The 18,210-nt window shown below is 56.2% G+C and overlaps 4 protein-coding genes across 4 annotated transcripts; 3 read left to right on the top strand and 1 right to left on the bottom strand.

Annotated features, from left to right (window-relative positions):
* Window positions 1–490: 490 nt before the first annotated feature.
* Window positions 491–2,397, top strand: Eif2b3 (Translation initiation factor eIF-2B subunit gamma; the record flags this gene model as incomplete). Its single annotated transcript, XM_037317573.1, has 5 exons — window positions 491–671; window positions 750–1,934; window positions 1,983–2,105; window positions 2,157–2,277; window positions 2,331–2,397. 5 exons carry the CDS (start codon window positions 491–493, stop codon window positions 2,395–2,397), a joined length of 1,677 nt encoding a protein of 558 aa, XP_037183047.1.
* A 6,501-nt stretch (window positions 2,398–8,898) lies between these two features.
* Window positions 8,899–10,230, top strand: brlA (C2H2 type master regulator of conidiophore development brlA; the record flags this gene model as incomplete). The annotated part of the gene is made up of 2 exons (XM_037317572.1): window positions 8,899–9,923; window positions 9,978–10,230. The coding sequence occupies 2 exons, from the start codon at window positions 8,899–8,901 to the stop codon at window positions 10,228–10,230; spliced, it is 1,278 nt and encodes a 425-aa protein (XP_037183045.1).
* Window positions 10,231–14,538: 4,308 nt separating this feature from the next.
* On the top strand, window positions 14,539–16,923 carry CGCA056_v002312 (uncharacterized protein; the record flags this gene model as incomplete). The annotated part of the gene is made up of 1 exon (XM_037317571.1): window positions 14,539–16,923. The coding sequence occupies one exon, from the start codon at window positions 14,539–14,541 to the stop codon at window positions 16,921–16,923; it is 2,385 nt and encodes a 794-aa protein (XP_037183046.1).
* A 276-nt stretch (window positions 16,924–17,199) lies between these two features.
* Window positions 17,200–18,005, bottom strand: cel12C (Endoglucanase cel12C; the record flags this gene model as incomplete). The annotated part of the gene is made up of 2 exons (XM_037317570.1): window positions 17,200–17,599; window positions 17,671–18,005. The coding sequence occupies 2 exons, from the start codon at window positions 18,003–18,005 to the stop codon at window positions 17,200–17,202; spliced, it is 735 nt and encodes a 244-aa protein (XP_037183043.1).
* Window positions 18,006–18,210: the final 205 nt, after the last annotated feature.

Genomic DNA, 18,210 nt, shown 5'->3' with positions numbered 1-18,210 from the left:
GGGATATGGATGGGGACACACTGGATGACGAGGAGCTAAGGCCCCAGGGGGATCCCGAGGTTGATTCTGGCTGCCATTGGTTGCCGGGCCAAAACAAGCTGACAGGTCCTAGACAGCTGACAGCGCGACATCTGCCGGGCCGAGGATGAGCCGTTTTTCGTCTCCAAGCTCGTCACGTGCAGCATCCCCACCATGACGCGCCGGATCAGGACGTGAAAGTGGGTCCACAGAGCCCGTGCCTCCCACTCACAGTCACAGTCGGAGTTTTGGTCGATGACTCCTTCCAGCGGCCGGTTATCAAAAAAATAGTCACAGAGTCGGCCCTGGCATTGACGTTGCAAACACGGCGCATACAACCCATAACAACACCATCCGAGTCTACAACTGCTAGCGCACATTCGGCAATCTCTCTTGTATCCATTTGAGCGCTCGGAAGGATCTCCGAGGACCCCTCGAAGCAGACGCAAACACCCCACCATCGCATCTCAAGATGCCCCACGCTGTGTCGATGCCCTCACCAGGGCTCCAAGCCTTGGTGCTTTGCGGCCCAGGATCTTCGTTCCCGACGTTCACTTCCAACCCAGATGAAAACCCCAAGGCGCTGCTTCCCATTGCCAACCGCCCCATGGTCTGGTATCCCATTGACTTTTGCTACCGCATGGGAATTACAAGTGAGTTGTCCTGGCTGGGCATGATCTCAGCCTTACCCCGCCATCCGCTCCTACCCGCGCGAGGCTGACCTCTTCCAGATATCACACTCATCTGCCCCGCCTCAGCAGAGAAGGCCATCACTACTGCCTTGAACACAAACCCTCACTTGACGGCACTGCCCCTCCCTAGGCCAGACATCCTGGCGCCCAAGGACCTCGACCAGACCACTGGTACTGCCGAGATCCTCCGTTTGCCTGAGGTGAAGCAGCTTGTCACGTCCGACTTTGTCATTCTTCCATGCGATCTCATTTGCGAAGTTGCTGGTGAGAAGCTGCTGCAAGCATGGATGGTCAAGGGAGCTAGCATGTCCGACCTCCTCGGCGCACCCAAGTTCTCTGGCAACAGCTCCAGTGCCTTCAGTGGCGGCCTCGGAGTATGGTACGAGACAAAGACGGCCCTCGCCGTCAAGAAGGAGGAGACAGATTTTGTCGCCGTTACGCCGTCTGCGCCCTCCGCTGTTGCACCGCCAAAGGGATCTTTGCTGCCGCATCTCTCGAACCTCGTCTACTCTATGCCCACAGACACCTTGAAGGACTTGACCGAGGAGAAGAAGGGACTTCCCATTCGACACGGACTGATGAGAAGTCATCCCAGGATACGTATGCTCACCACACACAGAGACGCTCACCTTTACATCCTCCCGAGATGGGTCATGGACTTCGTGGAGAAGAATGAGCGGTTGGAGAACTTTGGCGAGGATGTCATTGGATGGTGGGCAAAGGCTGGCTGGCAGAATGGTCTCGCCGAGAAGTTGCAACTGGACGAGGTGCTTCGCAAAGACGAAGAGGACGACGATGAGGACTCCGTCCAGGAGAGTACGACATCACCCCAGGACGACGACCCGGAGGAGCTTCGCACCGTCCCCGGTGGCGACGACGGCAAGAAGACGGACGGCAATGACCACGCTTCTGGAATCACTCACAGCGACCTCACAGTGCCCCCGATCCTCGCTTACATTCACCCTTCTCAAGCTGATGCACCGCTGGTCCGACGTGTCGACACCTCGAAGCTTCTCCTGAACGTCTCTCTGCATCTTGCAAAGCTGCCCTCAGTGGAAGAGACAGGTGTTGACGCCGCATCACCTTTCGCTCACGCCAAGAAGGTGGCCTATCCAGAGGGAGTCAAGGGTCGCACGACCATCACCAAGGCCGACTGTCTCATCGCCGAGAACGTCACCGTTGAGGAGAAGGTCTCTGTCAAAGAGTCTGTTATTGGCGCCGGCTGTCAGTTAAACGAGGGAGCGAAGCTCTTGCAGTGCCTACTAATGGAAGGGGCCCAAGTCGGCAAGAACTGCAAGCTGACAAGATGCATTTTGGGCAAGAGATGTGTCATCGGAGATGGAACAACCCTTACAGATGTTGAGGTTCAGGAGAACCTCATTGTGGAAGCCAAGAGTAAGTTTACAGGCCCCGAAGAGAGGACGCCGATTGCTAACTCAAACATAGCCGAGGACAAGGACAATAAGCTCATGAGCTCTGACGGACTGGATGCTACGGAGGAGGAGATGCAGGAAGTGTTGGACGACATGGACAATGAGGTTATGGCTCAGAATGAGGAGGCAGTCGAGTAAGATGCAGCATCGATTCAAGAAAGAAAAAAAGCCTTACTCTCCATCTCAGCCAGGCCTCGCCGGTGGTGCCCTTCATCGGCGATCTCTTCTCTCGTGCTAACCTGGTTCCCTTCTAGAATATCGTGAGCGCCGTCTAGTCCCAGGCAAAAGCAATATTAAATGAGGGTGGAACGACACGCTTGACCTAGCCACCGTCGAGGACGGACCAAGGTTCGCTAGACCGAACTTATGGGGTCAGTTTTCGCGAGTAAACATGTACAAAGGGGCAGCAAGACATGGAGACACGAACACATAGAGACTTTGGACCGACTCAGGCGCCAAGAAAGGGCATTCGGCCCATTGAGATAATTGAGTTGCTCCTAGCTTCTCGAGACGACTTCACCAGACCTTCCGACAACGGGTGGAGAACCGGTAGACATGTGCCAGAATCGCGGCGGTAGGCTGGTGTCCGCGGGATAAACGGAAGTCGAACGACGGCCTCCCATCAGTGGATAAACGCGGCCGATAGCATTCCTGATGCTCGCCAGAGCCCAGGTACCAGCGAAGGGGTCGTTCTTGCCGTGCTGGCTTTATGAGAACCCCTTGAACCCCTCTTTCAGGGACTTGTGGTGGCTTCATCAGCAAGACAACATCTCGAGCTTCTATTCCCGGTGCAAGCTTCCAAGCCACAAGATGGAAGAGGTCCCAAAATCATCCGACTTTATTGGGCCGTTGCACCGAACATGGCGCTGAGAGAGACCGCTGACGAGGTAAGGTCTGAAAACCCCTCAATCGCGACTTTCCCATCATGGCGAACGCAGAGTTTCTCCAAGGCTGCAGAATGGAAATCGAGAGAGCCCCTTGATCTGCCCGACCCGGAGAATCGTGGATGAACTATTTGTTGTCTCCGACATCTACAGTACATCATCATCATTGGGCCAGGTGTAGGAAAGACCAGCCGGGGCGGCGGCGGCGCTCTGCAGAAACACCCCTTCCACCCACACATCTTGCCAGGGGGCAAGGCTTGGTCTGCTGCAAGGATACAATCAATATTGGGCCACTCAGAGGCCCGATCAGAGACAATCCCAGCCGAATCGAGGCTACGTTCCAAGCGGTGCCAGTGCCGAGCAGTCGACATCGGGCATTTGCTTACATGACAGATGTGAGCTATCACAATCCTTTATTGTGGTGTAAAGGAAAGTGCGCATTGTCCTCCCACCGTCCCAGGTTGGCGGGTTGCGTGACAGATGTTGGAGTAATGGGCTAGCGAACAGACGGACGATTTACTGTTCCCCCTTTCGGGAGGATGTTCACAGGGGCCTCGAGAGAGGAGCCGATGATGAGCTCTAGTTTTGAATCTGAATCGCATGCGCGGTCGTACAGAGGTTTGATTGAATCAAATCTAGCAACAATGGCCGGTGTAGGCTTTCGACAGGCGAGCGAAAGAAGAGACGGACTAGCAGCCGTACGGCGGAAAAAGAGGACCAGAAAAAGAGGTACACCACATGAAAAAGGCCAGGCGTCTGGACAAGAGACAGGCGTGCTCCCAGGTACCTCGAGGAACGCGGTTACGCGGGACCATGGATGGTGAGACCATGAAAGTGAGTCGTTCGCGCGAGAGTTGTGCGTTCCTCGTGGCCGTTGTGGCAAAGCACGAAAAACCTGGAAGTGCAGAGAGAGAGGAGGGGAAAAGCAAGAGACAGAGGCTCTCCCACGCGCGTGTTTGAGGGTGTTGGAGCAACAGACGTGGACGACGCCCAGCATTCCTCTCGCGTGTGCGCCAAGTTTACAGGAAAAAGTAAGAATATGATGATGGATGGAAGGTGTGCGCGAGAAAAGGAGCATTTCCGCGCCGGTTTGCCCCCAGGCACCCGGAGGTCTGTGGAGCGAACTGGCGTCTGGCCCCGGGGAGGCACCATTGGCGGCGAAAGCCGAGGCCGCGGACTCACTTTTGAGTGTGTTCATGGTAATATGAAGTCGCGGAGGTAGTGCTGTGTCAGTTCTCGGTGGTGGCCTAACGGCCGAAGGTTGTTTGCGGCCTGCTTTTTCCGCCTGCTGCTACGGCGTTCGACGTGCCTCTTTCCCAAGGGACAGGGCGGGAAATGGCTCTAAGATTGAGGCGCGATGGGGTTGAATCATGAATTTGAGAAATGCGTGTGGTGGCACCTTGGTTCGGGGTTTGGACAACGTTCAGGTCCCAGGGCCACACGCTTTTGATGGATGTGCCTGGGCTACCGCACAACCTTGGCCAGGACGCGGGAGCAACGGCTGAGCTCTGTCAGTGCCACAGCCTTGGCTATGAAGCAAGAGGCGATGATCGTCGACCGTTGGATTTCTCTCCGGGGATGTTGCGGGATGAACAAAGACCGTGAGCAAGGTCGTCCCAAAACGGACGCCCTGTCAAATGCCACTTCGGGCGTTGATCGGATCTATCAAGAAAGGCCCGGCTATCATTCGACCGGGGAATCTTGGACAAGAGGTCAAGGAGCATAAGCCAGCACCAGGCACGAAGGCCGGTCCGGGCTCCCATTGATGGAGGAGGGGAGAGGAGGGGAAAAGCCGTGGTGGCCCCGCCCTTCAGCCGGCGACGAGCGAAGTCTATTCTGGGGTTATTCACAATGGCGTCTGTTTCCTGGGAGCGATTATGTCCCTTTCTCCACGGGCTCGTGTCACTCGACAAGCGAGCGAGGGTATGGATTAGAGAGAGGGCGGATCCCGGATGTCGCCATTCTCGCCCGTCTGGGAGAGAGAAGCTCTGCGCTGTTCGCGAGCCGTGAAGATGCATTCACGGGGTGATGGAGTGAGATGGGATTTGTCGACCCCTGTCCGCCTGAGTCTCGGCTTCGGCAGCTTGTCGTCGATCATGGATGGGCTGGGAACATGCTGCAACTCGACCAGGGGAGCGAGGAACAAGAGTGGATAACGAGCAGCCACTTTCCTTCTCTCTTTCTCGATGACGACGCTGCACGCTGCACAGTTTGAGTATTTTGCCCAGCATTATTTGGAAAACCACAGCTGCACCGACATGGGATGAGATTCAAGTGAATCTCCGAATGCTACGCTGCAGGTGTGATACAGAAAGATTAGACGAGTCTTGGATGCAATGCACGGATGTTGGTGTGCCTGAGTGAGTTGACTGCAGGCCTGGGGTGGTGATGGTGGTGGAGAGGAGGGGACAAGAGGCAGAAGAGGAGCAAGCGGGCGAAAGAGAAGTGAGAGAGAGCAAGAGACACAGAGTTGGCAGCGGACCCCTCAGGCGGGCGCGCCAAGTAGCGCGCCGATAGACGCGAATTGCGGACGCTTGGGGTGACGCTAGCCACCGTCACGGCCCCTTGGTGTCGGACCTGGCTCCTACGAGTTATCGTGTCCTGCGTGTCTAGTATTTGGGAGTGGTCCCGGAGATGCAGCCCGTCATATCGGAGGCTGAGGGCGAAGGCCGCCGACGTATGGGTCGTCCCAAGTGGTTGTTGACCTGCATCCGACCTGCAGCAGTCTCGGCCGGGGGGCCAACATCCGTGGGCGTGGTGTGTGTGGTCACCATGCTGTTGGCCTTGGCTCTCTCTGCGTCAGAAACACAGAGAATGAGAGAGCACAAGAGCAAGAGAGCAGGACGGAGGTCGAGGAGGGCGATGTGCGGAAGAGGGTGTGGTGGTGGGTTGGTCCCCTGTCAGTGATCATTCATGATCGGGACCAGGACCGGGACTGGGACTGGGACTGGGACTGGGAAGCTGTGTCTAAACTTGGTGACCCGAACGGTCCCCGCTTTTCCTTTCAAGCGTCCTTTTGAGCCCTTCAACCCTTGTTCATCGCACTCTGCCGGGATCTGCTCTCTCGAGCTCGAGTCTCTCTCGCATTGTCGAGGCTCTGAATGGGCGACCCGATGACCTAGGCCTGAGCTGCACATGGGTTCGAGGCCAATGAGATTGAGTGATGAGCAGCAAGCATCATTCGCAGATCCTACCAATTGGGTGTGTGGGTTTCGTCCGCTTGCAGTTTTGCCCGTTTGGCCGTTTAATCCTCCCCCCAATTGAATTCTCACTCTCTTTCTACTCTTTCTTTCAATCACGCAACAAAGTTTCCGCTCCTTCACCCAACCCAACCCAACGCTCTAGACTCATTCGGACGAGCGTTGCAACGGTTGGCCCTGACTCAAGTCCTTGGCCTTTTCTCAGCCTCTCTGTCTCTTCCAACTCTCACCACAGTTCACACTATCAATCCGTCTCTCCTGATTCTCCTCCCCCTCCCCTCCCTCTGTATGACTGCCAATGGCTCTTGGCCTGCTCACACATTCCGGACGCTCTTACTCGTTCAGTCTTCCCGCAGTTCTAGTCCTCTCTGGCTTCGAGTCCGTCTCCTCAGAACTGCTCAACATTTGCTTTTTGCACATCTCTCGTCTGCATCGTCCTGTCTCAGCGCCTCTTTTTTATGATGAGAAGATTAGCCACTTGGCTATGCCATCCAAGCGAACTTACGTCAGTCGCTGGCTCGCTGCTCATTCTCACTGTGTGGGCTCTTATTCCCTGGCTAGCGGAGAGCTGGCGACCGGGGTGCCAGCGCCGGCCTGCTGTTTCTTGCTTTTCCCTTGCCAGGCTTTTGGCGAGCTCTTCACGGCCATCGTCATTTCTCACATTTTGCACTGTGTCTCATATGCATCATACATTTCATCCGCGCGTTGGGTAATGAAGGCAACTGGAAAGAAAAGAGGCACACACACACTGGCAGATCGTGCCTGCCTAAGTGTCGAAGCTTGCACCGCGGCCTGTGCCCGTGTCTCACACCAACAGCACAGCTGGCACAAGACTCTGTCGGCCCATTGAGCGCCGTACGTATCAAGTTATCAATCCTCCATTCCAGGCATGGCGTGTCTCCATTCCGCAAGGTTACACACATTCAAGCTGCACTCTTACACGCAGAGAGGACAGAGACAGACGCTGCGGCAGACGAGACACACGCACGCACGGCAGCAAGAGCCCCGGTACGTATCCCCGGGCGCCTTTCTCTTTCTCTCTCTCTCTCTCTATCGTCTGTGTGTGTGTGTGTATGTGTCTCCCCACCTGCTCACTCACTCGCTCGGCTGTCATGCCGTCTGGTCCCCTTTGGCCTGTCAAGCCCAATGTCTCCGACCCCACCACCACCACCACTGCCACTGCAGTTGGCTGGTCTGTCCCGCTACACGTCTGTTTTACCGCGACCTGTCATCCACTACGTAGTTTTGAACTATGAGCACGCGTTTCTCGTGCCCCCTTCTCACTCTCACATATGACGATGGAGCCATCCTGCCTCCCTGCTGCTCGTTGGGTGCTCACCAGTAGGAGTCTACTGCCTGTCTCGCCTGTTCGGGCGTCCAATCTGGAGAAGGAAGAGAGATGGAGAAGACGAGCGCAAGGAAGTGGATTGTCCAGACCCCTGTCGCCCATCACCCTCACCCTTCACCAACCCAAGATCCACGAGCAAGGTGCAAGCCAAAGCGGTTCATGCAGGTCCTCTTTCTTCTTTCACCTCCTCTCCCCTGGGGGCGGCCGTGAGAAAATCTCCAGTTGCCTGGCAGTCCCTCGGCCGTGGGTTCGAACCCCCTCCCCTGCTCTGGCTCAATGTCGACTCGGTCACTCTTACTCCCCCAGACCAGGGGTTTGCTCACCCAAAATGCAAACCAAGATAGAGTAGACCGGGTTGGCCTAGCCGCTTGGGGGCCCTTGACGAATGGATACAGTACACCACACAAGGACCACCAGCCTTTCCCAGCATCCAAACTTGGGACCTGGCTGTGTCCCCATGTCGGCTCCTAATTCGGAGTCTCTCTGACTTTCTCTCTCGCCTCTTGATCGCTGCCCAGGTTCCTCTGCATAGCCATGTTTTCTGGACAAGAGAAGAAGACCAACAAAGCTGGTCCGAGTGTTGGATCACCAGCTAAAAAGCCCGTCCAACGTCCAGGGCACCGTACCTGGTGCTGGTTCAGCTTATCCTCTCAAACTGACACATATATATACTGGGTCGCGTTCATGGACCGGGCGATCGTCTCATTATTTCTCAGGGACGACGAAACAGACAGGCCGAACTGGACCATCCCGCTCAAGAAACACTCGCACGCTGCTAAGGCTCTGGGCCCTCGTCCATCTGCGCCCATTAGATCGGTGGATCCCCTCCATATGACTTTGAGGAGCCTCTTTTGCCTCCCTCCTGCATCCCAATCTTCGTTCCTGTCTACACGCCCCCCTCCCGCGCCGCCGCCGACGCCTCTGCTACTGCTGCTGCTGCTGCTGCTGCCCTTAATTCACACTCCACACCTCCCATCCCCACTATCACGTACTCAGACCTCGATACATTCCTATCTGGGGCTCACTGTCTCTAAAGCCTAGTGTGTATTGATGACACTATTTCCCCATTCTGTGAGGATTGCCCTGCCCATCACTCTTAGGGGCATCATCTTCATCTCCGTCGCCCTCCGTTCCACGATATAACTTTGGTCGAGCCGCTCGTCTGTGGAACGTTTCTATAATCCCATCATTCTTCATCATCTATTCCACCCGCCAACTCGCTCCCTCTTCAGTCGACCACGCCCTCGACCGAATTTCACAAACGGAGCGCAATAACAACAACCGCCCAGCAACCACATACTCTACAACATCACAGGCACAATGATGTCGCAAATGTGGCAGCACGAGCAGGACCACTCCATGGATGGTATCATGGACTCCTTCCACACCGAGGCCAGCTTCGGCTTCGACGGTGCCATGTCTGTCGGCACTACAACACCAAGCTTCTCCGCCGCCTCGTCCGTCTACGATCCCAACGGGCCCTTCACCCCCCGCTCCGGCCGCTCTACACCTCACGACCAGAGCTCATCATCGCAGTCCACCATCGACTTCGACTCCTCCTTCTCCGCCCACAGCTCCTTCAGCTTCGACCATGCCTCAACACCAGACAAGAGCTACTTCCCCAAGCCCGACAAGGTCGAGATGGGCATGCCCATGCAGTATGCGCAGTCCGCCATCCCCCTCACGCCGTCGAGGAGGCAGAGCGCTGGCTACGGCAGCATGGACCATCTCGACTACAACACCATGCTCCACGTCACGCTCAACTCCCACTGCGTACCGGGCATGTCCTCGCCGCACCACCACAACCACCAGCAGCACCACCACCAGGAGCCGCAGTACGCCCTCGCGCAAGACCTCCACTCCTCCCCCTTCGTGATGCCCACGCCGCACCGCCAGCTCACCAGCTCGACGCCGAGCAACGTCCACCAGAGCATCTGGAGCTGCAGCAGCGAGAGCCCCATCATGATGTTCGGCAGCGATGCCACGCCCTCCACCTCCCCCCTCCAGGCCATGGGCGCCGTCAAGCGCGAGACCACGCACTCCCCGTCACCCCTCCGCTCCTCCCCCACCAGCGTCGCCGCCTCCGCGTACCGCAGCGCCCACAGCCACGGCTCCCGCCGCCAGATCTTCGCCGAGGTCCAGCGCAAGACCCTGGCCCTGCAGAAGAACCAGAACGACATGGAGGCGCTGAGGCAGCTGCGCTCCATCCAGGTCAACCAGGACGGCTCCGTCCTCGACTGCGGCTCCGTGAAGGTGCGCCACGTTGCGCCCAGGAGGGAACGGTGCACCTACCCCGACTGTACCAAGACCTTCAAGCGCAAGGAGCATCTCAAGCGTCACTTCAAGGCGTGAGTTCATCATCACATGAGACCTTAAACACAGCCAACTAACACTCTCATCAGAACACACGAGAAGGAGGTCGAGCTCTACACATGCCCCGCAACGAATTGCAACCATGTGTTCAAGGAGCGCCGGGACAACTTCGTCTCGCACCTGCTCCTCCACAAGCAGGGCAAGTCCAGCAGGACGCCGTACAACGAGAAGGCCGCCAAGCTCTACGACGAGATGTGCCTGCAGAGCAAGAGCCGCAAGCGCGTCAAGACCGGCAGCGCCAGCAGCGGCAGCTCCAGCTCTAGCTCCAGCAGCAAGAACTGAGGTCGAGTGCGCCTGGCGCGGCTGTGAGACACGCAGGCCCGGGGGGACTTGCGCTGCGGCCGAGAAAGAGGAGAGGGGACCTGCCAAGACGCGGGATGGCAGATTACGGCCGTTCAACCTCGCTACCTACTGCGAGACAGGGCTGCTGCGCCTGGCACGCCACGCTGCGTGCTTCCTCCCCATCCTTGCAACGACATGACATGGGGGGAGTTGGGGGCCCCCGGGGTGCCTTTGACCGCACCAACCAACCAACCAACAAACTGTTAAACAACAAACTCACACAAAAAATTCTTAACCTGTAATAACTTTTCATGTTCCGTTGCGCCAACCAAAACCCAAGTTTTTGATTCCCGCGGGAGGCGTTCGTCAAGGAAATTTGTCTGCATTTTTTACATTGTTTCAAAGTTGGAAGGGGGGGGGGGGGGGGGGGCAGTTGGAAGGGAGGATGCTTTTGCTTTATCAGAGGTTTTATGGTGGCATCGGTTCTTTTTTACTACTACGCAACGACGTTACATGCATTCTTTTCTACGATTTACTCGACAAAATCACACACACAAAAGACGAGACACACATATTTTTATCATCAGACACAAAAATCTTTGTTCAGAATTGGAGACAAAAAAGAAGTTGTGAGAAAGACCAAGGTGGGAGAGGAGGATAGCGGATTGGGTGGTGCAAAGGCGCGAAATTCCTGGGAGGCGAGGCCAACTTGTTTGTCTTAGTCTACCGTGGCGGCGGGATTCTGAAAGTCAACGGCGAAAAAATGGATCGGGAGGGGGGCGGCAGGCAGATGACGGCTGAATGATGATGTTGCCCATCTGAGATTTCTTTTGATACACTGTACTACTCTGTACTGGCGAGGATACGAAGATCACTTTTTTTGCAAGCACGAGTGGAAGATTAGACAAATTGCTACGCCATGAAGAGACAGCAAGAGAGAGTTGAGAACCCAAATCAAAAACAGGACACTTGCATGAGCGGGTCTTCCGCTATCGCAGTCACAAAAAGTTTCAATGCACATTATTTGGAAGCAAAGAGCAGAAAAAAACATCAAACGTTTGGTCATTTCTCTCGTGCGTTAGTCCCGTCTGCAGCTTGTTGAGGAAAAGCAGACAGACGCAGGTTCGCAGCACGCCGCGCAGGTCGCAGGCGCAATCTTGGTTCAGCTTGCATCGTGCATGCCCTCTTCGGCCGTTTGGGAAATCGCAGTGGGGCCATGATTGGCGCAAGTACCGAGGCGTTCCCGATCTGGGCCTTCTTTTGCCTTTGCAAAGTAGCATCACTAGCATCAATCAATTCTCTCTCCGCCCTCCCCCGTCGTGCCTTGCGCGGTAGCATTCTTGGAGGGCCCTATCGACGAGCACTAAGCTGAGGTGAACCCTCCTCTCGAGGCTCATCTCGGCAGGTCCCTGTGCTGATCCCGACCGAGCGTGCGAGCTTAGGGTGCTCGCTGCTCCACCCACGCGCGTAAGGTGGATGGGGGAAAAAGCTGGTTCGGTTGACATGCCTGTCTCAGATTCGGCGAAGACGCCGTGAGGGACGACTGCCATGGAACGTCCCTGTATATGAGGACAGCTGTACTGGTAGGTTCCGAGCCATTCGTCCCATCTCCGCCAAGATTGTGACTGTGCTCCATTATGTTAATCCAGAGGAGGAAAGGGTTCGCTTAACGGGCGCGGTTCAGGCCGTCCAGAGCCGTTTTTGGGAGCGATGTGGGCTTGGGAAAGCTTCCGTCATCCTTTTGGGCCCCCCTGTGGACAACGAACCGGGAAAGTTTGGCTGGATCACGGGACAAGGCGGATGGAGTGAGAGAGGGGCACGAAGGGGACAGGGGCGATATCACTGGAATCTAGGGGCTCGGTGGGAGATGGCCGAACGGCGACGATGATGGCATGGCAGGGGGTTGTGCATCAGGGGCAGGGGCGGAAATGCGAGATGGTGCGATAGGCAAAGAGCTAGACTGCAGAGACCGGCAATTAGGGGACACATTGGATATCGGAGAAGAGTTGGAAAATCTCCGTCTGGCTTGTCTTGAAGGGGTTTGGTGATCGGGGGAAAGGCGGCGGCCGAGGGTGGATGCCGTGTAACCGCCAAACGTCCTCGTGGTTCTGGCGCTGTGGACGGATTTTGGTCTCCCCGTTTCTGATATTTCACCTCTACCTAGCTCTACATAGTCTTTTTTGGCCTTCTGTCTATATCGGTCGCTGATGTGACCACTGTCCTTGCCACTTGGTAGTAGCCGATCTCGGTCTTGTCACTTTGCAAGCCCTGATTAGGTCTGGTGTGCATCTCGTTTCCTTGTTTATCTGAGCTGTCAATATCAGTCACAAATGATGGAAAGATTGGGCGACTTGAAATCGGACCATCATGTAGCATCTGCCAATCTAGGCAACGGTCGGTTGTGAGTCTTCATTGAACTCTGAAGAATTGATGATCCCATACGGCGTCGATCTTGGCCGGTAGCTCGGCATGCAACCAGACGGAGGATTTTTTCTTTGCTCAGATGCAACTATTGAGTGCACGTTTCAGGTTACGGCTTCGTTGTGCTCGTTTCGTTGCACAGCAGGAGATGCAGCTGATCGAATGCGGGCAGCTGCGCCATCTGGTTTGCTTACTGCAGCTGCCCATCCTCGAACGCAGGGGTGACCGTTCCCGAGGCCTAGGTTGCAACGGTGACAACCACGTTGTGCTACCAGTCGGGGATTTGTCAATTGACCTGCTGATCGTAACAAACATGTTTCGATGGTTCTTTACGGATGTTTCCTGCATTTGTTCATCTACTTCAAACCACAATCATTCTCGGCCGGAGCTACCGTACATATTAGCACGAAAAGAAAACAGTTGCCTTTACTTTGCATGGACGCAAAGCAAACAAAATGCACGAGTTAAACGACAAGACCGAGATTTGGCTTATGTTAGCTGTATCCGTAGATAGTCACCATATCTCAGGCTGCAAGATATCGTCTTGGAAAATATCAAGAGCATGGATGTGAGCGGAATCCCGCCATCGATGATCTGCTTACGCTCGGTTGCGACGATTGCCATCACAGCAGGGGATGCAAGCTTGGCGATTGCTTGTTCCAGCTGAATGAGTGGATGAATTAAGGTGTGGTGTCGAAGTGATTGACAGTTGACGGGGGGCTGAAGCGCAAACCTTCCCCAAAGCAAGGCTTCCGAGCCGAGAAGTGCGCCGTGCGCTGATGTGGGGCGCACCGGCGCTCGGCCGCCGACACGGGTAGCGGAGCCACAGGTGGATTGGTCCGGGGAAGCCGTCATATGGGGCTCGGTGGGTCCCGGAGGCGCCATTAGCGCCGAAGCGGCCTCCCGACCCCGGCTCGTGTCACTTCTCTCGTTCTCTTTCAGCTGGCAACTGTATTTGAAGGAAGACATTATTGATTGTCGCGTCTAGGCAACCTCTAATGGCTTGCTAGCAAACGGGGGAGGCTGGCGGATGTGGCGTAACTGTCCAAGCCTCCAATCCTTATGTAATCAAACAAAAGCGGCGGCAAGCCCATCCTGGCCCCCACGGAGTCTGTTCCCCATCATTTCCGTCACATTGTTTATTCGTGTGCAAAGCAATTCAATACGTACGGACGAACCGCGTGGGCATGCATCTCACGCCCCCAGCTTCGGCCGGGATGCCTGACGTCAAGCAGCAGCCGACACTGAACATGAGGCGGCAGAAGCAATCGGGCGGCCCAGCAAGCCTCGTTGCCTGGTTCACCTGTCCGTAGACAGGTGTGGTGCGCCCGGACTGTGTCTGTCTTGTCAATCTGTCAATCCAAACTGGCAACGGCGTCCGTTCGTCACAGTCGTCGGGCAAACACACGTTGGACACGTGCGACGGTGCCACCACCTCGTCAATTCGTCTCATCGTCCGATCGCCTGCGCTTACTTGAACCACCAACACCACCATCTCATCCCAACGACACACGACAAACGACAAACGCGGGGCCCCTTGGTTAGATCGCCATTTCGTCGTCATTCTGGCGCATCGTCGCTCACTGGAACGAGACCTGCATCATTCGCATTTCTTTCACCACCCGCGTTTCTCGCGCCACTTTCTTTTTCTTTTTTCGCTGCACTGTAAGGTACTGTTCGGCTCGCGGGCAGTTCCTGCATTGCAGCAGTCGAGGTCGCCGCATCATCCTTGTCGCCGTCTCCATCGTCATCTCTATCGCCATCCGTCACTGTCCGTCGTCATTTGCCATCATCCGCCATCGCTGGCCATCGCCCTCCATCATCAACCAGTGGAGGATCATCCGCTGTAACGTATCGTCGGCCGACAAACTGTTTCATCAGGCGACAATGGCCCAAGACACCCAATTGCCATCGTACCAGGATGCTGTCAGCAGGCTCGACTGGCTTGAGCTTGTCGCACCATACGTCGAGTACAAGGACTTCTCCAGCCTTTGCTCTGTTAGCAGGCATTTTTATGCAATCTTTGCTCCCCGCCTCTGGAACGACCCGTTGGTTGCCGTCCGCCGGCTGGGGCTGGATCCCAGCGACGACCTCAACTGGTACCTTACTTTTGCTTTCGACCGCGTGCAGCACGTTAGACAGTCTACCCTGTCCCTCATCACCACCCTTGACTTTCGTGTGTTCGCCAAGGACACCGCCCACTTCCACAATACCAACAGGACAATACCAGAGACGCTGCGTTTATTGCCCAGAGTACTCCCAAACCTTCGGTGTATTTTGTTGGATGGTCACACCGAGGCCGACCCGGCCACTTTGAATGCGGCCCCAAATTCGGGGGCGAAGGCCCCGCTGTTGGTGCTGAGCATGGCTCACTGCGAGGCACAGTTGCCGTCTGCTTTTTTCACCTCGAACATCTTCCAACACCTTGTCTATCTTGACGTATCCGGCCTTCCGGGCTCCCTGCAGCCGCTCTTGGCGGCAGCTCACGGACGTCGCCATCTGTGCCATCTGAAGGTCCTCAAAGCAAGACGCCGGGAGATCAACGACGGGCTTGCTTTGCAGCTTTTTCAAGCTTTCAAAGGCAGACTGTGGAGCTTAGACCTCAGTGAAAACAGCGTCACCGATGCAATCATCGACGAGTTCGTCGCGTTGTGCTTCAATAGTCCCTCGTTACGGTCTCAGTCCCGGTTCATGGCGGAAGGTAAACTGTCATCCGACGGCCACGGCAATGACTCCCACGGCAGATTCGTCTCTGTCCACGAGTCTGACTGGAGCGGCACCTTCAAACATCCGGAGCGACACTTTGTCGATGCCCCAGTGTACTCCGCCGATGCGACTCGGGACCTGCAGGAGGACGAAGCAGTCCGGTCCAATGGCAGTGCGCCATTAAGGCGAGACATCGCGGATCACGTTAAGGCCGCACTCGCAGGAAGTATGGATCGGCCGGTACCTGCTTGGGCCGAGGTGCCGCTTCTCGACGTCTGCACTGCTCCCACCGGGATCACGCATCTGCACATCTCAGACACGCATATCACCTCTGCAGGCGTTGAAAAGCTGATCAGAAGCTCCCAAGGCCAGCTTGAAGAGCTGTCTTGCGATGGCCTGGCTTTCCAGCCCGTGCAGCGATCTGATGCGAGGCAGTCGCTCCCATGGTCAAAGGACGTGCGACTATCCGGTGTCTTGGGTTGCTCGCACGTCTTCCGACCTGTGTTCTCGTCCAATCTGAGGGCTCTTCGGGTTCACCATTCGCTTGTTACCCAGATACCAACACTGGAGGTAGGAACCTTCTCAAAAATGGCGTGCAACTGGCTGGCGGAGACCACCGTCCGGGAAAGGTCCGAAATGGCCTTCTCGCAGGCGTTTGAGCCAGATATGAACCCCCGACTGACATCGCTTACCTTGACTAATATCCCCCGCCGGTCAAATGGGCCTGTGATTGAGAAATTGGTGCATTTCCTAAAAGTTTTGGGTTTACAAGAGCGGGCAATACAAGAGATGTCGTCGTCCTTGTCGGCGTCCTTGTCCTCCACTCGGCGTTGCCCTGCACTGCTCCGCGGCGTCCGCCATCTTCGTCTCGAATTTGAGGCTGAATCAACAGAGGAGCCCGCAGGGTTCTCGACATCAGACGACCTAGATGCCGGGGATCTTCTGGACGGAGGCGAGGGCTTCAGCTTTTTCAGCGACGAGCTGCATCAGCCCCGCCCCCAAAACGCCACCAAAAAGCAAGCGGCAGACGTCGAGGCCACTGCCATGCACCTGGCTGACCCGGCAACGGGCCGCTTTACTTTCTTTCCGTTCAGTGATTATGAGGATGAATACATGGACTTTCACGATACATGGCATAGGCAGACCTTCGAACGGAAAGTCTGGATCGGACCCGGTTTGCCAGCTACTGCCGCAATTAATGAGTACATGAAGTTGGTACAACACTCAGTGCTGAGGACAAGAGTTGGTCCCGCAACACCTGACCACATCAAGGCGGGCGTCCCACCGGGCGCACTGCTCTTCCATGCCGCGTGGGACGCCATTGTCATGCCACTGGAGCTGAAGCCTCCAAAGCCCGCAGAACTCCACGGAATGCGGGATATTCTAGAGGCGATAAAGAAATTCCGGCTCGAGAGCAGGGCTGAATGCGAGGCAGCGAAAAAGGCGGCCGTTGAAGGCATGGCTGGAGCCAGAAGACCTCTCCAGCATTCCTTTTGGTCTGGAAAGCTCGAGGTTTCTGTTCAGCAAAGCGTGGCACACTATCGAGCGCCAAACTACTGGCGATAGCAGCTTTCAATGTTCAAATGTCTCTTTCGCAACGTTTTGTTTCTGACTCGTCTCTTTACGGTGGTTCAGTCCCAAAGCATTTTGGTCATTTGTGATATATACTATGTTTTGGAATAAGTATGAACAGGAAAGAAGAAGGGGATCCAGCTGCCCAAAGACACTAATGCCAAATCCACATGTCTGTCTCAGCTTGTGCAGAACTCCACAACTAACCAACTGACAGCTCATCTGCACTAGCGTCCGCGAGCTGACCTAAGCCCACACAGTCACACCCACTCAGTTGAGGACCGCGGTGTACGCCGAGGTGGTGAAGACGGCGTTGGAGCCGACGAAGGGCTCGGTGCCGGCGCCGATGCTCTGCAGGATCTGGGATGAGGGCAGGCCCTGGCTGTTGATGAGGTAGGTGACGAAGGCCTTGAGGTCGCCGCTGAAGCTCTGGACGTTGCTGGGGGCGACGAAGCTGAAGACGGTCATCTGGCCGTTGGTGCCCTTGTACAGGTTCCAGGTGCGGCCGGCGATGGTCGGGGTGGCGATGGTGCTGCCGGTGGCGGAGATGGGGCCGGCGCCGCCGAGGGAGCCGAGCCAGATCATGATTTCGTACTGCGCGGAGCCCGAGGCCGTGGAGGAGGTGAAGAGGTCGTAGGCGACGTTGGCGACGAGGCCGCTTCCGGAGTAGCTGTTTATGGTCATGTTAGCATATTCCTCCTCTCACTTGAACGGGATGGCAAAGGGGTTTGGACTACGTACCTCCAGTTCCAGGTCGAGGGGATACTGCCGATGGAGCTCAATGCCTTCTTGGTGATGCTGACGACGGCGTTGGCGTACGACTTGACGTTGTACTGGCCGCCGGACCAGCTCCACTTGGTGGACCAGACGAGGTTGCTGCCGGACAGGCCGGTCAGGGTGGTGCACTGGCTGCCGGTGCCGGAGGACATGCCCCAGAGGTTGTTGTAGACGGTGTACGTGCCGGTGACGGCGGAGTCCCACTGGCCGCAGTAGGTCGACGCGCGCTTCTCGACGGTGGGTGTCGGCGTGGCGAGGGCCGCCAGGGGCAGGAGGGCGAGGATGGCGGAGAACTTCATTGTGACGGGGCTCGGGACGGTGAGTGTGGGGCCGGGTGCGGGATCAGAGACGGGTTTGGGGCAGAGATGAGATAACTGGTTCAGGCTGGAGTAGGCGATTCTACGATATCGATGGCCTCTATGTTTATATATATATGTCAAAGGTGGGATGTTCGATGCTTCGTTTTGAGTTTCTTGGCGATATTATGAGAAGCTCCCTCCGTCA

The sequence above is a fragment of the Colletotrichum aenigma genome (assembly GCF_013390185.1).
Source record: "Colletotrichum aenigma strain Cg56 chromosome Unknown KSG_Cg56_contig02, whole genome shotgun sequence".
In the NCBI taxonomy this organism is placed as follows: domain Eukaryota; kingdom Fungi; phylum Ascomycota; class Sordariomycetes; order Glomerellales; family Glomerellaceae; genus Colletotrichum; species Colletotrichum aenigma.
The sequence above is the reverse complement of the archived record's forward strand: the minus strand, read 5'-3'. Positions and strand labels throughout refer to the sequence as shown.